Source organism: Ylistrum balloti, unplaced genomic scaffold (genome assembly GCF_031769215.1).
Source record: "Ylistrum balloti isolate Yb309-2 unplaced genomic scaffold, AGI_CSIRO_Ybal_v1 Utg369850, whole genome shotgun sequence".
Classification (NCBI taxonomy): Eukaryota; Metazoa; Mollusca; class Bivalvia; order Pectinida; family Pectinidae; genus Ylistrum; species Ylistrum balloti.
This window is the reverse complement of record NW_026782003.1, coordinates 1743783-1765444: the sequence shown is the minus strand read 5'-3', so window position 1 is coordinate 1765444 and position 21662 is coordinate 1743783. Positions and strand designations below refer to the sequence as shown.

Here is a 21662-nt window from a genome sequence, read left to right as displayed (position 1 = left end):
GATCTTCTGGAAAAGTGCTCTCAATCAGCGTTTCTAAAGTAAAAGTTATGGTGAGTCGCCAGCTAGCTTTTAACACCAGTATTATAATTCGCGGATGGCTGGTTACTAATTGTCAAATGTTAGTCTCTCAAGCGTATCAGAGGTATGATCTGTAAGGTATCCATTAATGCTAATGTCCGTCCCCGAATGTCCAGTTAGAGGTGATTAGAACTGACCACTTAGACATATGCAGCTGTAAATTCGACATTCAGTGTCAATTTCTCGCCAAGTACAGTCATCATGGTTGAAGTCATTGTCTTGGTGTTTTATGTTCCAGTTTTTTCCATAGTAACATAAGGGTTCCCATGGAAATTGAAGTCTAAGAAGGGATACATTTCAGGCGCGAAGGCATCAATTTCCTGTTGTATTTCATTTTAAAAGATTAGTATCATCCATTTGCTATTCTCTCATTTCACATTCCATTTTTCATTTGTACCCATTACTTGACACAGTATACCAGGGGACTATACAGGGTACTACCAGGCAAGCTATCTGTTCTGCCAGCGATGTATCACAATGTTTTCTCTACCAATTTTCACACATATCTATCTGAATATTTCTTTGATCGTGTTGTTAAGCTCTTATCGATTGCTAAATTCCATTATAGTTTTTTTTTAAACTTTTTTAATCTTTAGAATGCTTTATTTCTAGTTTTTATCATCTGATTCTGAACAACCATTTAGAATGTCATTTACATGTATATAAAAGTAAAAGTGTTTACCACGATGTACTTTTGTGCAATGATATGTTAGCACCTTGTCTTTTGAGATTTGATACGAATATTTGAAACGTATATTAATAAAAACTTTTTTTTTAAAGGACTTTATCTGATATGTACAATACACTGCAATTTCTAAAGAGTCATTTTTATTGGAAAACTTGTTAAATGTGCTGGAGGCTTGTATTCTTTTGATTGTTTGATAGATAGAACCAAATGGAGTTCTATGTCCGATATTGCAGATAATGCAGACAGTGAAGAAAAGACATAACTGGAGTTAGAGTTTTGTCAAAATTAAGAAAATGTTTTGGGTTTTGGGCAACAAAAAAAAAAAAAACCTTGGATACAATACATAATCCTATGAGAGTTTTGTGAATTCTATTTTTGCATTCTGGGATACATTAATTGAGATAAGAAAACTTGTTCTTGGTAAGTAGCCATGACTAGGAAGGGAAACAGTAATTGTATAAAAAATTGATGTTTTTTTCTTTCTTCTATTCATTCAAATGTCCAACATTAATGGCTGGTAGTCATGACCATAAACAATGTTTAACAATATGGTGAGTCAACATGTACATCTGTACCCAGATCAGACACAAAAGTGAAATCGTAATTATGACTGTAGCTATATTTGTATGGAGACCAGATAAATTGGTATAATCTTAATTATGACAAGGTAATGTAGACATTTGTTACCTATCATGTCTGTCAAATCAACAAATATTAAACGGTTCGTGATAGCAACCATTCAGATGGTGACAGACGTGTTTACCCTGACACAAAAGGGAGAGATAAAATAAAATAACAAGGGATAGTCTCGACACTATCAGCCACACCTCCAAAGAGGGACACTGATATAGATAAACTTTAATGAAATACCTCTACCTCCAACCATCATCTGAGATGAAAAAATTGCATTTTATTGAATGACCAATTTGACCCAAAACCTACATAAGCAGGACATTATAGCCCTAAGGTTTCTCCTTTCTTAATACAGAACCAAACGTGCAACTCCAAGTCTGTTTAGATAGAAAACATTAATTATCGAAATCTCAACTTGCATGAATTTTGAATCCATTTTATCTGGATAATTAAAAAAAATTGATAGTACATAAGTTATTGGACGTGAAAGGAGATTCTGTTGGTCAGTCAGTTGCTGACCATGAGGGCTTCAGATAATAAATAAAGCCTTGAAGTATATCATTAGAAAATGTGTCGCAGGTAAAACACAGGTATGATATAGAATGAATAATTTATTTGATAGCGAGGGATATAGGCTATTGTAAGGTGATGTTGTGGTAATGATAAACATTTGTCTAGGTTAATAGTGTCAAAGCACAGTATACTAGGGAACCATGTACATTGTAGTACTGGCCTAAACACTGGCAAAGACTTAATACCTGTTTCAGAGCTACCCTGACCACTAATGTGTGTAGGATAGAACACAAAAATTTCCAACATGTACAATTGATGATGTAGGAAAAATATGATAGTGAGGCTGTGTAGGTAGAATATGATAGTGAGGCTGTGTAGGTAGAATATAATAGTGAGGCAGTGTAGATAGAATATGTTAGTGAGGCTGTGTAGGTAGAATATGATAGTGAGGCTGTGTAGGTAGAATATGATAGTGAGGCTGTGTAGGTAGAATATGATAGTGAGGCAGTGTAGATAGAATATGTTAGTGAGACTGTGTAGGTAGAATATGATAGTGAGGCTGTGTAGGTAGAATATGATAGTGAGGCTGTGTAGATAGAATATGATAGTGAGACTGTGCAGGTAGAATGTGATAGTGAGACTGTGCAGGTAGAATGTGATAGTGAGGCTGTGTCGATAGAATATGTTAGTGAGGCTGTGTAGGTAGAACTTGATAGTGAGGCTGTGTAGGAAGAACATGATAGCGAGGCTGTATAGGTAGAACATGATACGGAGGCTGAATGGATAGAGTTCTCTATGGTTTTAGAAAGAATAAGATCTGTAAAGGTGTATTGTTTGTCTGACACATTGAAGGAAGTTGGTCTTGCCCGACACAATAGAGCAAGTCTCAGTAAGGGATAGAGTGGGAGCTATCTAATGTATATGAAAGCATCTCGGATAAAAATTCAATATCTAATTGTACGTCTTGGGTGTTGTGTTTATCATCACATGGAGAGGCAACATCAATATTTCTGTAGGGACCATGGTGATAAATGTTATTGTGTAAACTTTGGTATAATGTAAATTAAACAGATTTTACAAAAAGCTACTACTGGTTTAGAAATGCAAGTTATCAACATGATGATATTAAAGTATATCATTGTTTCTTGAAAAAATTTGATGTTGATTGCCTTTGAGATCAATTGGTAAGTGTCCCTATAGAAGAGTAACTGAAGACTGATGAAAACCAGACTCTGTATTGTGCTTTCTTACTGAAAGTACTGGCTTGTGTTAGGAATCATTTGTTTCTTCTGCTATAATTGATGATGTTGAGTTGTAGATTTGATTGGGGGTTTATTATTAAGTCTTTAAGTCAGCTGATCAAAACAGTATAGATATTGCAACATTAGAGTAAAGCATGACCAATAACGTACCAATCTTATATACCAGTACACTTTCCAGTTTTGGTTTTACTTACAGTCTAATTAGTAGTACACCGGACTTCTGACTATACAGAGTACTGGAAACTGATTAACTGATTCAGAATTTTATCTTTTTTTTCATGTGATCATGCCGTCAACAGAACAACACAACAGGCCTTAAATTTCTTTTCAGGTTTAAGATCAAAATCACTTTTATAAATAGGAAATCAGTTCAATACCTCAGCCTCTTTGGCTAATTCATGCAGAGTTTTTTCACATTACAGGGGGCTTCTCAGGTTTGAAGGTCAAACCTACAAGTCAAGGTCATTTATACTTCTTCAGTTGAAAATTACGCCTGTCTTACAGCTTACTTTGTCCATACATTCTCTCCGTACATACAATTAATCAATCAGTCAATTTCTGTATAATCTATTAATTTTCACCACACTGCTCATGTATCCAATCAAGTTCTGTGTGCAGGAACTCTTAAGTGCAGTTTATGTTATAGTCATCAAAGCAGAAAATGTTCCTTTTCATCTTCATTACATTTAAAGCCAATAAAATTAATAATCATCGCAAGGAGAGATATATTTTTTGAGATACAACCGTAATTGATATCTAAATTAGGAGATTTGTTGGTCATAAGAATTAGATTTAATTATATACTTCTCATCATCTACGCTTGTATTTACAGTCAAATGATTAGTGACATGTACTGTTATAATTAATATCCTAATTTTTATTACACATCAAACAGTATGTCCCTGGTGCTTATACGGGTCATCAGTGACCACTAATGTTCATCGCCTGAGTCAATATACAGTAAAAATGGCCAATATGACCTCTGTTTAGCCTAATGATTTCACATATTAGTTTATCTGTACCTTAAGAGACAGAATCTAAGGTGAAGAGTACCACTACAGTGGTTAATGATATAGCAGAGTTTTTATTTCACTTCTATACTTCCCTTCTGTATTCTGGCCTAGAGTTATGTCCCTTTTTGGGCTCTCATTTTAATGCTGTGCATATATATTCCTTGATAGCAATTTTTTGCAATTTTGACCTTTGAGTTCATTTGTTCTAAGTAATAACAATCTTGGTACATTATAGTTTAAACCATTTTCCTTTTGTACCTGCATGATGCGCAGCAGTACATACTGCTGTATTTGACCTAATAAGCACATAGTGTACTACTAAAATAATAAAGCCTTTTACAGGAAAAATTTTCCATTTTGAAATTTTTATGGGAAAAACAAAATCTGTGTTTCTTTCATTAACATACCTTTATGTAGCCATTTAAGACTGAAGATTGTAGGTAACAAACTTTTTATAGGTTTTAATTAGTGTTCCCATCCGCTTTCCCTGTAGAAAGGGGAAGGGGGTTGCACTTACTTGAGCAGGTGCACTTATAAATCAAATATCCAGATCCCAAAATGAATCATAATTCTGGGTTTCTCTTTTAACATTGTAAGCTTAAACTTAATTTTGATTTTTCGAAAAAAGTTAGGGAGTGTAATTTTGAAAGTATATCCTCTACAATATTGTCGTGATTGATAAAACAGTTTACAGTTTAAACTAATTTTTCTATTCCTGTAGAATACTGGTTTTCCAACAATCATGTGTTTACTTCACTTTGCTCTATCCATTCAAATCATGGCTAATTCCAGCACTCATTTCCATGGCAGTCTAAGATTGCTGTGGATCAGACCTTAACTTTCAGGCTATATATCAAATCTATTTCTATTTTGATGACCGATTCGTTGATTTGAAAACAGGATTTGATTGTTGATTATTTGCCTTCCCATGGATGTTCCTGTAACACACGAACCCACTTGAGACACATAACTTCCACATGGCTTGTCTGCCATCAGTTAATTCTGCTCCCTGATAAAACGGCTCATCCACATAAACCCAGTTTCCTATTGGAAAAGCTGCTATTTACTACAGTATAATGGTGACGGATCTCATGCTATACCTGCCATTAAAAGCTTACTTCCCTGGCATTTAAGCCCATGTTACTTTTCGGTAGGACGCACATGTACATGTTAATAGAAATCGGGGCCACACTTGGCCCTCGTGTCTTCTGTCCTAATCGATGTCTAGCAAAAACTTGGTAAAACTTGCTCCATCTGAGATGCAATTTAATCAGTAAATATTTCATGGTCAATACATTAAAATCTATCACAAACCTGTTTATAAGGAGAGATAGATACCTGAAAAACAATCACCTGCGCTAACACTGGGGATGTATAATGGTGGGTTTTTATGTCGGGTTATCACAATTCTGGGATTTAAGGCTGATATCTTCCACGATTCAATAGTTATGGTAATGGAATATAGTGACTCATGAATTTCTTATTATCCTTCTTAATTAGATTTACATAATGATTCCATTAGGTTTTTACTTTACTGAGGTCTCCGACATCTTTTCTTCTACACACACATTTCATGGTCTTTTCAAATCTTTATTCAATAAAATTAATCATTATTGGATCATTGTTGAATTGAAAAACATAATTTGATGGAAATCTTATGAGCCTAGCCTTTTCAGCTTTTTACAGTCTGTGATAAATAAAAAATTGTATTCATTGAGACCAAACAATTAATTTTTATCAATTTCTATGATCAGTAAAAAGGTCTGCTGAATGTCTGGTGTATCAACTTTTATTTTGGAGGCAATTTTTATATACATTGCATATTGTTTCTTTAAAATTAGAAAAATAAGTTAAAGAGTACACTAAAAAAATTGAAATAAGATGCTGCTTATTTTCTATGATGGTAAGCAAATGCAGATTTTTGTATGTAAGAAACTACAAGCTTATTTTCAGGATAGGCTTATTTTCGAAGTCTCTTTGTTTTCAAATATTTAGATATATAATTAGGCATATGATACACAGTATTGGTACCTTATGACACTAAGGGAGATAACTGGCATTAAGGACGTTCGGGGCTGATCTGGAACCTATTGGTATTGACTTATTATTTACAAGTGTACTGGATACCTGAGGCATTGTTGTCTTTACAAATGGACTTAACATAAATCTGTTGGCCACTGAATGATGGATTTGACTTAAAGATGACACAGGCGGCATTCAGAGATAATCTGCTATGTCAATATCCTCCCTGGCTGAAGAGGTCAGGCTAAACACTGTTAGTAACCCCCTAAAACCCTGTGTCAACACCTCATTTGGGCATTCAACAGTTTTGTAATCAGCTTCACTGGAGTTTTAAAATGGAAACAAACATGATCGAGGAGAGTGTCCTGAGTAATACACACAGCTCCTCCAAAGGAGTTTGATAGAATTATTACAACATGTTGTACTCTGAGATTGACAACAGATTGAATGATTTCACTGAAGAGAGCCTATCATTAGTTGTGTTTTTGTCAATTGTTGGGATCTAAATCTTGTGATTGAAACAGATACAGGTAGAAAGTAAGTATGGAAATATGACTTGGAGGAATATACAGTGTGTTAGTACAGATTCGACTTGTACACAGAAATATTGTTAACTTTAGGATTTCCATCAAGGGTATAATGCTCAATACATAGATTTATCATAATACAATTATTCTATAAAAAAAAAATTGTCTTCAAATGTAACTTTTAAATGCAAAATGTTTCACTCTCTTTTTTAAAAGATAATATTAGTCATAATTTTTACAATAAACATTTGAATATTTCACACCTTCTATCTGTACATTTGCAATCCTATATAAAATATTGAATGTATTTGATTTACACGATAAATGTTAGATTAATGAAATAAAATTCAGATTTATTAAACAGCTTTGAAGTACTCAGGTGCGTATCCCAAATTGTAAAGTAGGCACTATGTAGTTAGACATGACTCAGTCGAGATCCTCAAAGTATTTGAATAGTGAGAGAAAGTAAAGAAAAGACACACAGGACTAGAAATTTACATAACACACATTTACAAGGACGTTGTAACAGGGAATAACGGAGGAGTGTTCCAAGTTGAGTCAGGGCTAGTCCGAAACTCAAACACTTTTTTCAGTCCACTGAGGACACTGGTCAATGGACCAATATATGGCCAGGACTGGACACAACATGTCCCTATTAGGTATATATAGACCGTGGTAATCTGGTCTTACAAGGACAGACTCCTTTTTTTGAAGGATATTAATGGAAACAAGTTCAGGTAACATTTTTAATCTAAAGGACATGTTCAGTTGTATCAACCTCTTGTAAAATTTGACGAGGCTAAGTTAGTATTAAATCGATTTTACATATATTTTTTTCTATTTTTGTTGAATATCAAAAAGATATCTTAAATTTTGGTTTTAGCAAACTAATGCCTTAATTTGGTTTTTTATGACAGCTTTAGAGGTGCAAACATTTATAAATGGTAGATGGGATGATTATGTCATAATGCTGGAAAGTTTTGCTTTTTAATTGTCTGTTGGCATGGGTTTAATTTTGTTCTGTATTTCTGACATTTGAATGGCATGTTATTGTCAACGTTAGATGATTGTCCCATGCAATAACTCACTATTAATTCATATTTTGTTTACATTTGGGAGGTGGGTGGGTGGGGGCTATTAAATAGAAAAAATATAGACGATAGAGCAAGGCAGATACATTGTTATGTAATTTTGACAGACTAAGCAATAATGTGTCACCAGGACATACAAAGTGGTACTTGTATTTCAGAATTAAAAAAACAGGCCAGTTTTATAGACTACATTAGTCATCCTGCTTAAAATGAGTAAATATTGATGGCCGGTATACTGATATAGGTTTTCTTCATTTATGAAAAGATAGCTTCATTTGCTTTTAAAACTTGCTTGCATGTTACAATTTATATTTTTAATGATTTTTCTGAACAATGGTTGAGAACCAAAAATAGGACAAAATTGATCAGTGTTGCTTGTAAGGAAATAAGAACATGGAAGAAAATATAAAGGTGTATTCTGTGGGAAATTTTTACTGATTCCTACCTACAGGCAAACTGAAAACAGTTTGTTCTGGGTTACACAGGTGTAGTATTGTGTAATCATATGTTATACCAACATCTAACTGTTCAGACTGTCTGAAAAGAAATTCACGGGACCAAGATGATCAATTCAGTTTTTTGTATGGCCATACATATATCTGTTACTGTAAACATCGTTAGCCGACCAGCATTATGTGTAAACAGATGATCAAATTGGTTCACTTTGTTAGGCAAGTCCTACCTGTACAACATCTGTATGACATCACGACAGTATTATATCAGATTGTCGATTGATTAAATTTGCTTGTTAATGAGTATTAAGAAAATGTCTAAGGTTTATAAAAATGCTGACTGATTGTTTTGTTAAAAATAATTGCCTGATCGATGAAGATGTTACTTGTACTTTTAGTGTCACTACACGTAGCTCTTCATATTCCAGCTTTACAGTTTAATTTATACAAATGTATATAGATCTTGTAATGGCAAAGAGACTTAATTATCTCATTCTAGTTCTTACCAAGATGGGTAAAACACCACTATGTAGTTTGCCTAGTGTATGATGGAGAGGAGAGTTACAGAAAATAACATGTGACTCTTGCTAACTGTCTTGCTGTAGGAGGGAGACACTATATTTGACTTCTTTTTTCCTATTTAAATTATCAATAACTCTGAATTGTTTATTCATTAAAGCATCCAATCAGTTTTCCAGAAAGAGTATATTCTATTGAAGTTTTTATCATTCTTGTTTGTGTGTTTTCGTGGTTTATCACCTCCTGAATATCCAAGGTCATTTTGAGGCAGGGTGTCCTTGTAAAAGCTGTTGAATATAATATATATGGAGGGCTCATCAAGTGTCATCCATAGAAATTGGGGTACTAAGTATCTTGCCTCAAGGACACAACCATGACAGCACACACCGTTCTGTTTCTAATCTTCCTGTAAAACACAAACCACCACAGATAGGGAGCTTCGAACTAGATGCATCTCAAATCTTTACCTAATATTTCTGCAGCCAGTTTTTGTACATATAACCTCCAACTTGGGAAATCAAAACAGTTAACAATAATGTATCTGGTAGACATTATTGTAGGATGTTTCTTATTAGTGTTTGTGTAACAGGCACCTCTGATACAGATCAAGAGGGAACATTGGGGATCTTTTGATGGACTGTAAATGGCTGCATTACCTTACCATAGCTGACAAGAGCTATGATCGGTCAAAATATTTTTACTGGTTCTATAAACTTATAACTAGACAAATTCAATCCAATTGGCTACACTTTCTGTTGGGAATAAGTAAGTTTTAATCCATTTATTGTATATGACACACAGATGTTGATGATTTCCTGCTATGTCTACAGGAGCAGTGTAATATAATCCTTGCTGTTCACAAGTCCGAGGCTACCGATAAGCAGGGCTTTTCCCCAATGTTTGCCCTTGAAAAGACATTGATATATTGATGTCATAAATCAGACAGAATCTCTTTTTATTTCATTGATTTTGTGAAAGTTAAAGACTTTACAATGTTGGTGCACTGACTGATAAGCTACGTTTATAAAACTCAAATTTTATTAGGCTTGGCTGTGCTTGACAGTTTTTCTAATTTTATTTTTGTGTCAATGTAACTATAAGAATTATTCACATCCTTCTTGCTATACGAATCACTTCTCTTCCTGAATTGCCGTTACGCACACATTTAGAAATATGTATCCTAATCAGTTGTAAACAATGAATCCACAGCCGTCGGTGTATTATATTTTTTTGTACTGCTACTTCCTGTAGTTGTTATGTTTATCATTGTCCTGTTGATCCGGAAACAATTGATAACATTTGTGTCAAAACGCCCTTATAAAATGAGTTGACATGATAAACATCGAGATATGTATTGTGTAATGAGGTATAGAGACTGGAACGTTTCACTGCAATATTGCACCGAATGGTGGAATTTTTCCCTCAAAATTGTCATTATGTCATTATTCCATTGCCAATATTACGGCCTGCACAATTTTGATTGACATGATCATATGAACTTTGAAACATACTGCCCATATTAAATGTAGTTCTGTCAGCAAACGGTGTTACTTAAGAAAGATATGTTATGTACTTGTAGCATAGAGTAAACGTGTGAAGAAAGTAACTTTTTTTCATCTTTTCCAGCTTACGTGATTGGATGATCTGAATTGTGATGTCGCCCAGCCTGACCAGTCAGCAATGACCAGAGCCAGGATGATCCTCTACATTGTACTTATGAGCGCTGCCCTGGTTATGGCCTCTGGTCAGGAAGCTGATTTCAAATACAATCTCCTAGAGGAAAAACCAAATGGCACCTTTGTGGCTAACATTGCGTCAGATGTTCGTCCCAGGATCAACGTGACAGATACTGTGTTCAGTAAGTTACGGTATCAACTCCTCACTGAGGGTAATGTATACGCCAAACTCTTCTCTCTCAATGAACAGAGTGGTCGTTTGGAGGCAACCAAGATTGACCGTGAGACAGTCTGTCAGAGTATAGAAATCTGTGACCTTCGGATGTCCGTTGCAATCTTTAAGGCTGACCCTGACTTCCCAAATAATCCAGACCTCATCAAATTGCTCCTTGTTGATGTAATTATTCAAGATATCAATGATCATCCACCAGTCTTCACTCCTTCTGAGGTGGTGGTCTCCATCTCTGAAACTGTCAGCATCGGGTATGTTATACCAATTGATGAAGCTACGGACCAGGATAGTGGAACCAATAACTCGATACACACATACGAATTTGTCACAGACCAGGATGTGTTTCGTTTAAAATTTCCGACAGACCTAAATAATAATCCCACTTTGGAGATAGAGGTGAATAAACAGTTGAATTACGAATCAGATAAACATTACCAGTTAGTGATCGTAGCTAAAGATGGAGGTTCTCCTCAGAGGAGTGGCAGTGTGACAATTCATGTTAATGTGCTGGACGAGAATGACAATTCACCTGAATTCACCAAGCCGGAGTATACAGCTGTAACAGTTGAGAACCGAGGCCTGGGTGACATTGTTACCCAGGTAACAGCCAGGGATTTGGACTCGGGTGTCGAGGGTACCGTGTCCTATCGCTTCAATCCCAGCTCCAAACCTAGCGTGTTTGGTATTAATGGTACTTCTGGTGAGATATATGTAACGGGAGAGATCGACTATGAGGCAGATCAGAGCTTTTCTTTTTTCGTCCAAGCTGTCGATGGCGGAGCTCAGCCACGTACCTCCTCCGCATTGGTAGTCATCACAGTGACAGACATCAATGATAATGCACCACAGGTAAACATCAACCTGCCCCCTGGTGGAGAGGTTATTTCTGAAGCTGCAGAAGCAGATCGTTACATTGCCAATGTGGCTGTGTCAGACCCTGACAGTGGAGCATATGGAAACGTGACATGTCAATTACATAATGATTACTTCAAAATGGAGACACTTTATGTCAACATGTACAAAGTGACCCTGAAACAAAGGCTGGACCGAGAGACTCTGGCCACTCACAACATCAGTGTGGTCTGTGCTGATGGAGGTTCACCCAACCTTGTCACCATCACTAGTTTCCTAATCCATGTCGGTGATGTCAACGACAACCCTCCGATTTTCACGCACACTCAATATAATGTATCATTGTATGAAGATAACCAAATAGGGGCACCTGTCACCATAGTAACAGCTGAGGACAAAGATGAAAGAGAGAATGGCAGAGTCACCTATAGTCTATATGGAAACGAAGATGATTTATTTTCCATAAATTCAGATTCTGGAGTGATCAGTGCTAATGTTGTGTTTGATAGAGAAACTAACTCTCAGCTGGAGTTTCTAGTGGTAGCCACGGACAGTAATACTGTAACTAAGTACAGTGCTACAGCTACTGTTCTGGTGACAGTTCGTGATATCAACGACAATGCACCATCATTTTCAAAGGAAATGTACTCGTTTACAGTACAGGAGAATCAAGCTCCGGGTACTGTGATTGGTCGATTATATGCCTACGATAGAGACATTGGTGCCAATGGTAAGATTCACTTTCCTCCGACTCATCCATACACCAGTATCTTTGAGATCATTCAGAGCACTGGTCAGATCCAAACAAAAGTTGTTCTTGACCGTGAGACTCAAGGTGTGTATGATTTCCATGTGACTGCTGAGGACAGTGGTCAGCCTGCTCTACAGGTGACCACCAATGTAGTAATTGTTGTACAAGATGTCAATGACAATGTACCTAACGTAACTTTCCCGACTGATGTCAACAACACTGTCACCATACTACCTGGAAAGGCCAAGGGTACACCAGTTGCTAAGGTGATGGCGACTGACCCAGACGAGGGGGTCAATTCGGAACTTTCCTATTTGGTAATGAAGGGTGCCAGTGGTCTGTTTCATGTTGATAACAGGACAGGTGTGGTCAGTCTTCGACAGGATATCACAGAGAACCACATAGGAACATATACTGTACTACTGGCAATCCAGGATTCCGGCACCCCTAGTCAGACAACCTGGTCCAACCTTGTAATCATCGTCAGCAACCCTGATGCCAATAAGAATGTCATCATTGTCATAGCTGTAATATCTGTCACTGTGACTTTGTCTCTGGGCATGATCATTATGATCTGTCTTATTCGACGCCAAGACAGCAAAAATTTTGACAAAGGGGACAGTAAAATGACTGACCATAAGAAAAAGTTTGTGTTGGACTGGCTTCATTGTCTATCGACCTCCACACGAGATGTCCACAAAATTGGCAACGATAGGCCTGATGTTCAACTCAACCGCCCCACGGATCTGAAACCAATATGCTCCAATGATAGCACAGCATCGGAAGGAAGCCAAGACTGTAAGGTAAAGTATAAAGACCAAGGTCATAAAAGATAAGTTTTATACAAACACAATGATTATCAGCTGTTCTCATGGGCTATGTCTACTTCCTCTCGACTCCTTAGATCGACCACCTGTATTTAGTATGGAGTGAAGCACTAGAGCTCCCTTGAGCTAACACTGTTTCCATGGACCCAAGAATCTCTACCTTAACTCAAATGATCCTTTTTAACATTTTTATGATATTTTTATTTTCAAGCAGCCTAAGTAGATAAAAGTTAATTACGTGATTATAGCTCCGAAGATAACGTGTTTCAGTTAAGTTACATTGTATAATTAAGTTTATATTCTAAATGTTGATAAACAACCCTCTGTTTATTGGTGATTAGTAATGATGAAATATAACAAATGCAACAAAATATCAAATCTCAAATTATGACTACCTTCCTTACTCAATTTATCAAATCGTAAAATAACCATTCATATTTCTCAAACCGTTATTTAGTTTATGTCAAAAGTCATCATGCCTGCCATATACAAATTTAATATAAACTTTAATATTGACTTAATTTATCAAAGAATTTTATTGTGGGACGAATCTTGATTACCAGTGAAAAACCCACGTGGTTGGGCAGGTGAACCTTTAACTTTTTCATGTCCATTTCGGGAATCAAACCTCGGACAGCTAGGTGAAAGGCAAGTGCACTGCACAAACAGACCACCCTAATTTCCCATGGTTAATATTGCTATGGTATCTGTTGTCGATGCAGTGTTATACTTTTAAAGATGAATTTTTACTTTAAAGAGAAACTAATGATGGACACTGACAGTATTTAATATTAAATGTTTTTTTGCTGTTGTCTTATCTAAAACATTGAATAGTGTTTTCAGTGTGCTTAAGACTTAGCCATTTGGATAGCCATTTAATCAGAGGCAGCAAACTTTACTGGTAACTTACACAGAACTCTGAAAAAGATACACAGACATACAGATATAGATGTCACAACTCACTCAAGCATGACCTATCAGCAGATATACATGTTACAAAGTCACTCAAGCATGCATCACCCTTAGATTTAGGGATAGATAAAGATATAATTATCAGTGATCCTCTTCCTACTCCAAGGGAGACACAATCAAATGTGTTTCCAATCACAAACTTATTCATCACTTCTAAATGACAGGAACTGAGTGAAATTCTTCAAATATAGTGATAATGAATATAAAACCCATCCTGAACTCGTTTCTGGGTGATTCATGCCTTCGCTTTTATCAACACCTACTAATGGCTTTTACCTTTAAAGTTTAGCTAATAGGCAATTTTGTTTGTATTTATAATTTTTTTTTTTTTTGGTGGTTTAGTAAGGAAAATGATTTATCATTTTTGGTATTTACTATAGAAGGAATCCTCTTGATTTTTCTCTTTTCTAAACATTTGACAACCATTTCAACAATACAAACATTACGTGTAGATTTGAGTCCATGAGAATCCAACGAGTCTGGTATTAGCTGTACTATCAGGTTTATTGCCAACAGGTATGGTATATTTCCTAATAGCAACTGGTTTTTGTTACAAAACATAAAATTATTTCTAAAAAAATCTGGAGAATAAACAGGTACATGTATAGCATAATAGTTGGTTTGTTGACAACCCCAAATAGTATTGCTGTCTCCTGCATAAAATTATCTTTAAATCATTCTAGTAAGAATCAATGTTGATTTTTTTTTTCATGATTTTATTCATCTTGGTTTTAAAAATTCGACTAACTGATCTTTATACAAATATTTTATGAAGTATCTATTTTTTGTATTGTTATTTGGATACTGCTAGGCTATGGTTTTAAATTGTCATACACTCGTTTTTTTACTTTTTGTCAGAATGACTAGATACTGTGTAGGAGTGTCAGAGTTTGTAGGTTCTTTAGTCAATATCAGTTACAAGAATGACAAACAGATTACAATAGTTTTCCTTCCAGACCCAACAACTAGTAACTTTTGAGAATATGATATAGAATGTGACAGGAAGGAATGTACCAGTGAATCAGTGAGATGTGATCTGTGTTTGGAATCTTGTCCATCATTTGATACCTATAATTACAGCTCCAGGAAGTTATCAGACAATATCAGGGTTAAGTTTGTGACTCTGAAGTTGTGTTATCTTGTCACTTTTGTTATCTGGTATCATCATAGGAACTTTGTAGTGTGAAGATTGCTGACCAGTGAAGTGTGAAGATTGCTGACCAGTGAAGTGTGAAAGTTGCTGACCAGTGTAGTGTGAAAGTTGCTGACCAGTGAAGTGTGGAAGTTGCTGACCGGTGTAGTGTGAAAGTTGCTGACCAGTGTAGTGTGAAGGTTGATGACCACTGAAATGTGAAAGTTGCTGACCAGTGTAGTGTAGAAGTTGCTGCCCAGCGGAGTGTGGAAGTTGCTGAACAGTGTAGTGTGATAGTTTCTGACCAGTGAAGTATGAAAGTTGCTGACTAGTGAAGTGTGAAAGTTGCTGACCAGTGAAGTATGAAAGTTGCTGACCAGTGAAGTGTGGAAGTTGCTGACCGGTGTAGTGTGAAAGTTGCTGACCAGTGTAGTGTGAAAGTGTGAAAGTTGCTGACTAGTGTAGTGTGAAAGTGTGAAAGTTGCTGACCAGTGTAGTGTGAAAGTTGCTGACCAGTGAAGTGTGGAAGTTGCTGACCGGTGTAGTGTGAAAGTTGCTGACCAGTGTAGTGTGAAGGTTGATGACCACTGAAATGTGAAAGTTGCTGACCAGTGTAGTGTAGAAGTTGCTGCCCAGCGGAGTGTGGAAGTTGCTGAACAGTGTAGTGTGATAGTTTCTGACCAGTGAAGTATGAAAGTTGCTGACTAGTGAAGTGTGAAAGTTGCTGACCAGTGAAGTATGAAAGTTGCTGACCAGTGAAGTGTGGAAGTTGCAGACCGGTGTAGTGTGAAAGTTGCTGACCAGTGTAGTGTGAAAGTGTGAAAGTTGCTGACTAGTGTAGTGTGAAAGTGTGAAAGTTGCTGACCAGTGTAGTGTGAAAGTTGTAAACAGTAGAGTGTGAAAGTTGCTGACCAGCGAAGTGTGGAAGTTGCTGACCAGTGTAGCATAATTGTGTCTGTCCAAATGAAACTGAGGGTTTTCAGAGATAAATTCGGTTTTAACACTAGTCAGATTGAAAACTTACATTCTTATTCTTTGAAATAATTTTACAAGAAACAGATGTTGTTTAAACATCCTGTATAAAGTGTGTATACAGAAACAACATATAGAATTATTTCCACAAAACTACCGAAGCACAAATATACGCAAGAAAATATTTATCACAAGACTTAAGAAACAGAAGAATCATATTTTTTCTCTTGCTAAGAGCCCCCTCCTTCCAAAAAAAAACCCCAAAGGAACAAAAATAGAACAAAATAATGTGAAATAAAAAGATCCTTAGAAAGTGATCATTTCCTTTGTACTGAGGAAGATTTTTAACAACATAACTTGTTAGGACTTGATGTAATTAATGACCAAAAAACGCTTGTTGTATTGTAGGTTTTTAACTTGATAGAATGGAATAATGGAACCCAGGATTTAGTTCACAGAGATTGTTGTTTTAAGATTTAAACTGACCAAGGGCAGCATTTTGACTGACCAATGGGCACTAATGTAAATGGATTTGGTCTGTCAGTGTTTTGTTGACCGACCCATGGGGTCCTGAAAACGGTTATTTTGCAACCCCTTGAGACAGTTAAGCTGAACACAGAGATAAAAATATTTTTTAAACACCAAACCAAATGTTTGAACATGAGATTTTCTTTTTTTCTTTCTTGCTAAACTTGACACAGGTAAACCTTTTGACAGGTAAGCTTTGTTCTTGTAACAGGTGAAATGAATGATGACAAGTGTTAATCTCAGAAGGGCACATTTGGGAAAATAATTCTTATCTGTTGCCCCAATTTATATAAAATGTGTCAATTTAATACCTGTCTCAGTGAAATACCTACCAGTCAGGTTTAACCAAAGTATTAGAACTGGAGAAACCTGCTGGTACCTCACATGAATTGCACTGGATAACACTGTATGGATTTCGATTTTAAAATGGCTGAGTTTTGTTTTTAAACGGCTTTCTATAATTGGTGGTATTGAATTTGACAATAGCTGAGGAGTACAAGACCTTCAAACAAGTACTCTACAATTTATTACCGGATGTAAAGGACTTTAATATTATTTGTAAACAGAGCCAATGTGTACCTTATAAATCTGGACAGAGATGGCTAATTGTGGCCTGGTTGTTTGGGGGATTAGGTAGACGTTTGACGACTGGGGGCAGTCTTCTGTCTCTCACCCATGTCTGTGGGATATTGGATATATAGAGGTTTTTTTGTATTATGAGCTCTTCATTTGCCCAAATTAAATTGACTTGGGCCAAAAGAATTTCACTTTTGAAGGCCCGTAAAAAATAATTCAAAATAAAAAAAAGATAAAATTGATATATTTTTACATTTATATTGATCTATTCTATACCCAGCTGCATATATTTGGTTTGCTGGGAGTTCTAATCCTGAAAAAAAAACCATGAGGGGGATTTTTTTTTTAACCCAGGACAATTTCTTTCCATAATCTGCTACTCTTGAAACGTACACAACTTGACAACTGAGCCTTTCAGGTTGTATAGCTACAGGTCACTGCCTTCCTTGTTAAATTGTGTTTTATAGCATTTTAATATCTTCTCTGCTTGTGGTATTACAACAAATGGTATGAGGACAGTGAAAATACACCAGATTTAAAAATTGTGACAATCAAATTTTTTTTTTTGTTTTGTTTTGTTTTTTTTTATTTATAAGAATTGATTTAAAAATTTGAATTTCCTATATGGATTTTTGTGTGACGTGAATCCTTTGTCATTACTGTTTTTGATGTAAAATGCCAACTTGAGAAAAGGGCGGTAAAAGTAGATCTAGGTCACGATAACTATCTCCAAGGTAGAGTGTATAATCATTACTGTACTTGGTTTTGTCATTTTTTGATTTTAAAAGAATTAGTAGCAGTTATTTCTCACAAGTTAATTGCAGCGGTGTACAGATATATAACAAAGAGAGGGGTTTACATTACATTTACACATCATTTCAAAATGAAAACGTCATTTTGTAATGGTTTAACTGTTTAGACGACATAATCTGCTCCTGTCACCTGATGCGTCGTCTACCTTATTGTGTAATTCTCAGAATAACGGAATACGTTCAATACCATAATGTAATACGCATCAGAATGAAATTTATTTTTGTATCCTTAATGCAACATTTATTACTGGGAATAGTATAATGCTTTTATTACGTGTGCCTCACTAGACGATGTTTACGCCATATTTGATTTGTAGACGGGCCAAAATTTGTGCTGTGTTTGGTTATGGACAACCTGTGTCTGTTTTATGAGAGATGCACCATGGCATAAATCCTCAATCAATATATTTTCAGAATGAATCCAAAGAGAACATTGTGCGAACAGAAGAAGATGAAGGATTTGTAGAGACACCTGGTGGCACTTTGTCACATGACAGTGGCCGAGGTGACAGTGTCCGTACACGTCATGACAGCTCAATGAGTCAACAAGAACTAATGATGAGTCAAGGTCAGCCTTATTGTCAAACATTTTAATGCTTTATCACTTAGTTTGAAAATTCTTTAAAAGTTCATTATTCAAGTTGTATATTCAACTTCTTTAAAAGCAATAAAAGATTTTATTAAGAGTCTATCTTTAACTTGCATCCTTTCTTCCCCCGAAAACAATTGCTGGAACATACCTAAGTTTATTGCTAGTTGCTGACTTTCAATACATAACTATTAAACTTTCATTAATATGATGTCTTTTTACCGCTATTGCAGATTCCAGACAGTTTTACTCATTACCAAGGTACCCTACAGGACATGGAGATACTCTGAATGACACACGATTTTCCACAGCCACATCAGATGGTGTTTCTATACCAGAGAGCTGGCAACACAGACCTGTACCTCCACGGCCAGGTTACAACAGAAATTTCAGTCTAGATGAGCAAATGTTACGAGAAAGGCAAAATAGCCAAACAATGTCCAGTTTTCGTGAAGATGCTAGATTTTCTTCCACAGACTCTTCCATAGTACCAGTGGGTAGGAACCATAAACAGACCAATCCAATAGAGCTAGGATTATCATATGATAGTCATACATTACACAGACATTTAGCGGGGCAGTATCCTCGACCTTCAAACGCCACTTCTACAAAACTGGCTCAAAAGCGAACACTTTCCCCAATCAGTGCGACCCCTGAGCCAAGTGAGGCTGGCTTCTCTAGCTCGTCGTCTTCCTTCACCCCCAACCCCCGATCTCCCTCGCATCAGACATACTCTGGAGTTCATTTCTTTAAGTCCAGTGGTCAATCACAAACTGGAACATCATTGAACAGTTTCAGACAGGACTCATTACAGCTGGAGAGTGATATAGAGAGCCGACTCAATCGGGAAGATTGCATAGTGTAACTGGTCAAACCAAAATTCCCTGACATAGTGTAACTTGTCTGTCTCTAAAAGCTGTTGTCGAAACAAGAATCTCCAGACCTTGGAACTGTGACCTTGTCAATGACTTAATGACAAGTTTGAAATGGATGAGGGAGTGGACTAAGGAGGCAGGCCAAGGAGTGGATTTAAGGAGACTGCTGAATGGGGTAGACCAAGGAACAGACACGATACATGATTTTAAGAGATCATGTGTTGATATGGACTATTTGATGATCTCAAGTTTAAAAAGAAACCCAAAAGTGCCAAAGTTAAATCTATAGATTTAAAGCTTATTTGAATTTGAGTGTTATGAGAGTGTAGTGTGAATATCATTGGAGTTTATCTACAAATAAGCCCACAGGTTCTCTCCCTGTGGGAATTCATGCCGAGCATGGTCGTGTGAATGGTTAATTATGTAAGTGATTGTTGATGAATTTTGTCTTCAATATTATATCAACCGCTAGGTACTGCCATGTCTGTTACATACTGTTTTTTGATACTATTAAAGTTTACTTAATGTAGGAAATATTGATTGTCACAGAATTGCATTTTCTATTTCAATTGAATTTTTTTATGAATAATTTATTATTGTGATGTTGAATTTATAAATGAAAATGTGTTACCTAGATAAAACAAAGTGTGGATTTAGTAGAATAATAAAAAAAATCTAGGTATTGTTGCTGCATTTAATTGTTAGATAGAAACCAGAAATACAAACCTACTGTATCATAGGTACGAAATAGAAACCAGAAATACAAACCTACTGTTATATATAGGTACAAAATAGAAACCAGAAATACAAACCTCCAGTAATATTGGTATGAGTTACAAAAAGATGTATAAAAAATTGTTTATCATCTAACGAATAAGCAACAGACTATGTAATGAAACATTGTATTCAGGTAAAACAAATTGAGAATTTTGTTTAATCAAATGAAATGCATTTTCGATCAAATATTTATTGGAGGATATTTCTGTCATAAATAAACAAGTTTTGTGGCAATGAAGCAATTTGACATGCTGAATATCCAAAGGCATATAGAATATTTCAAGTTTGTTCAGTTTTCCCTTTGATTACATTAACAAAACAGGCATATTCCAAGTAATATAAACCGGAAAAAATCAAACCTTGTCTCAAGCTGATGTACTGATACATAAGATAGAGCCTTATTAATTAGTTATTTTATGATTGGTGTTCAACATGTTACCTGTAACACTAGTGTTGCAATTTTTCACATGTTCTGTTTTCTAATTTGTAATTTTGGTCCATTTTTAAGTTCCCTTTCTCATTGATAAAAATGAAAGATATGATTTTAGAAATGGTTTTAAAAACTTTGATGAATAATTCATGTAATTTTATTGACCTGTAACGACTTAAATTCTGGTACTAATAAAATCTTGACTCACACAAGATTTTCTCCGATAGGTAGAACCAGTGATGTGCCACCTTGTGTTGCATAAGTTGTAGGGTTACTTGGTTTGTAGTGGGAAGGAAGTTATATACAATGAAAGGACATTCCTTCATGTATTTGTTGATGGCAAATATTTCAAATATTATATTGTTGTATTTGAAAAACTCTAGAAATAAAAGAAGAAAATATTTGAATGTATTTTGTTTGAGTGTTTTTATCAAAATATTAACAAAGAAATAAAACTCAGCCAAATGGTGGCCAGTATTGGCAGGAAGTCCACATATACATGTGGTGATTACAGACAGGAAGTCCACATATACATGTGGTGATTACAGACAGGAAGTCCACATATACTGGTGGTGATTACCGACAGGAAGTCCACATTTACTGGTTGTGATTACAGACAGGAAATCCTTATATACAGGTGGTGATTACAGACAGGAAGTCCGCATATACTGGTGATTACAGACAGGGAGTCCACATATACTGGTGGTGATTACAGACAGGAAGTCCACATTTACTGGTGGTGATTACAGACTGGAAGTCCTTATATACAGGTGGTGATTACAGACAAGAAGTCCACATATACTGGTGGTAATTACTGACAGGAAGTCCTTAAATACAGTAGGTGATTACTGACAGGAAGTCCT

The 21662-nt window shown here is 35.8% G+C and overlaps 1 protein-coding gene across 1 annotated transcript; it reads left to right on the top strand.

Moving 5' to 3' along the window:
• Positions 1 to 10498: 10498 nt before the first annotated feature.
• On the top strand, positions 10499 to 19739 carry LOC132545508 (protocadherin beta-15-like). The gene is made up of 3 exons (XM_060209190.1): positions 10499 to 13112; positions 18543 to 18696; positions 18951 to 19739. Exons 1-3 carry the CDS (start codon positions 10515 to 10517, stop codon positions 19580 to 19582), a joined length of 3384 nt encoding a protein of 1127 aa, XP_060065173.1. The 5' UTR covers positions 10499 to 10514; the 3' UTR covers positions 19583 to 19739.
• Positions 19740 to 21662: the final 1923 nt, after the last annotated feature.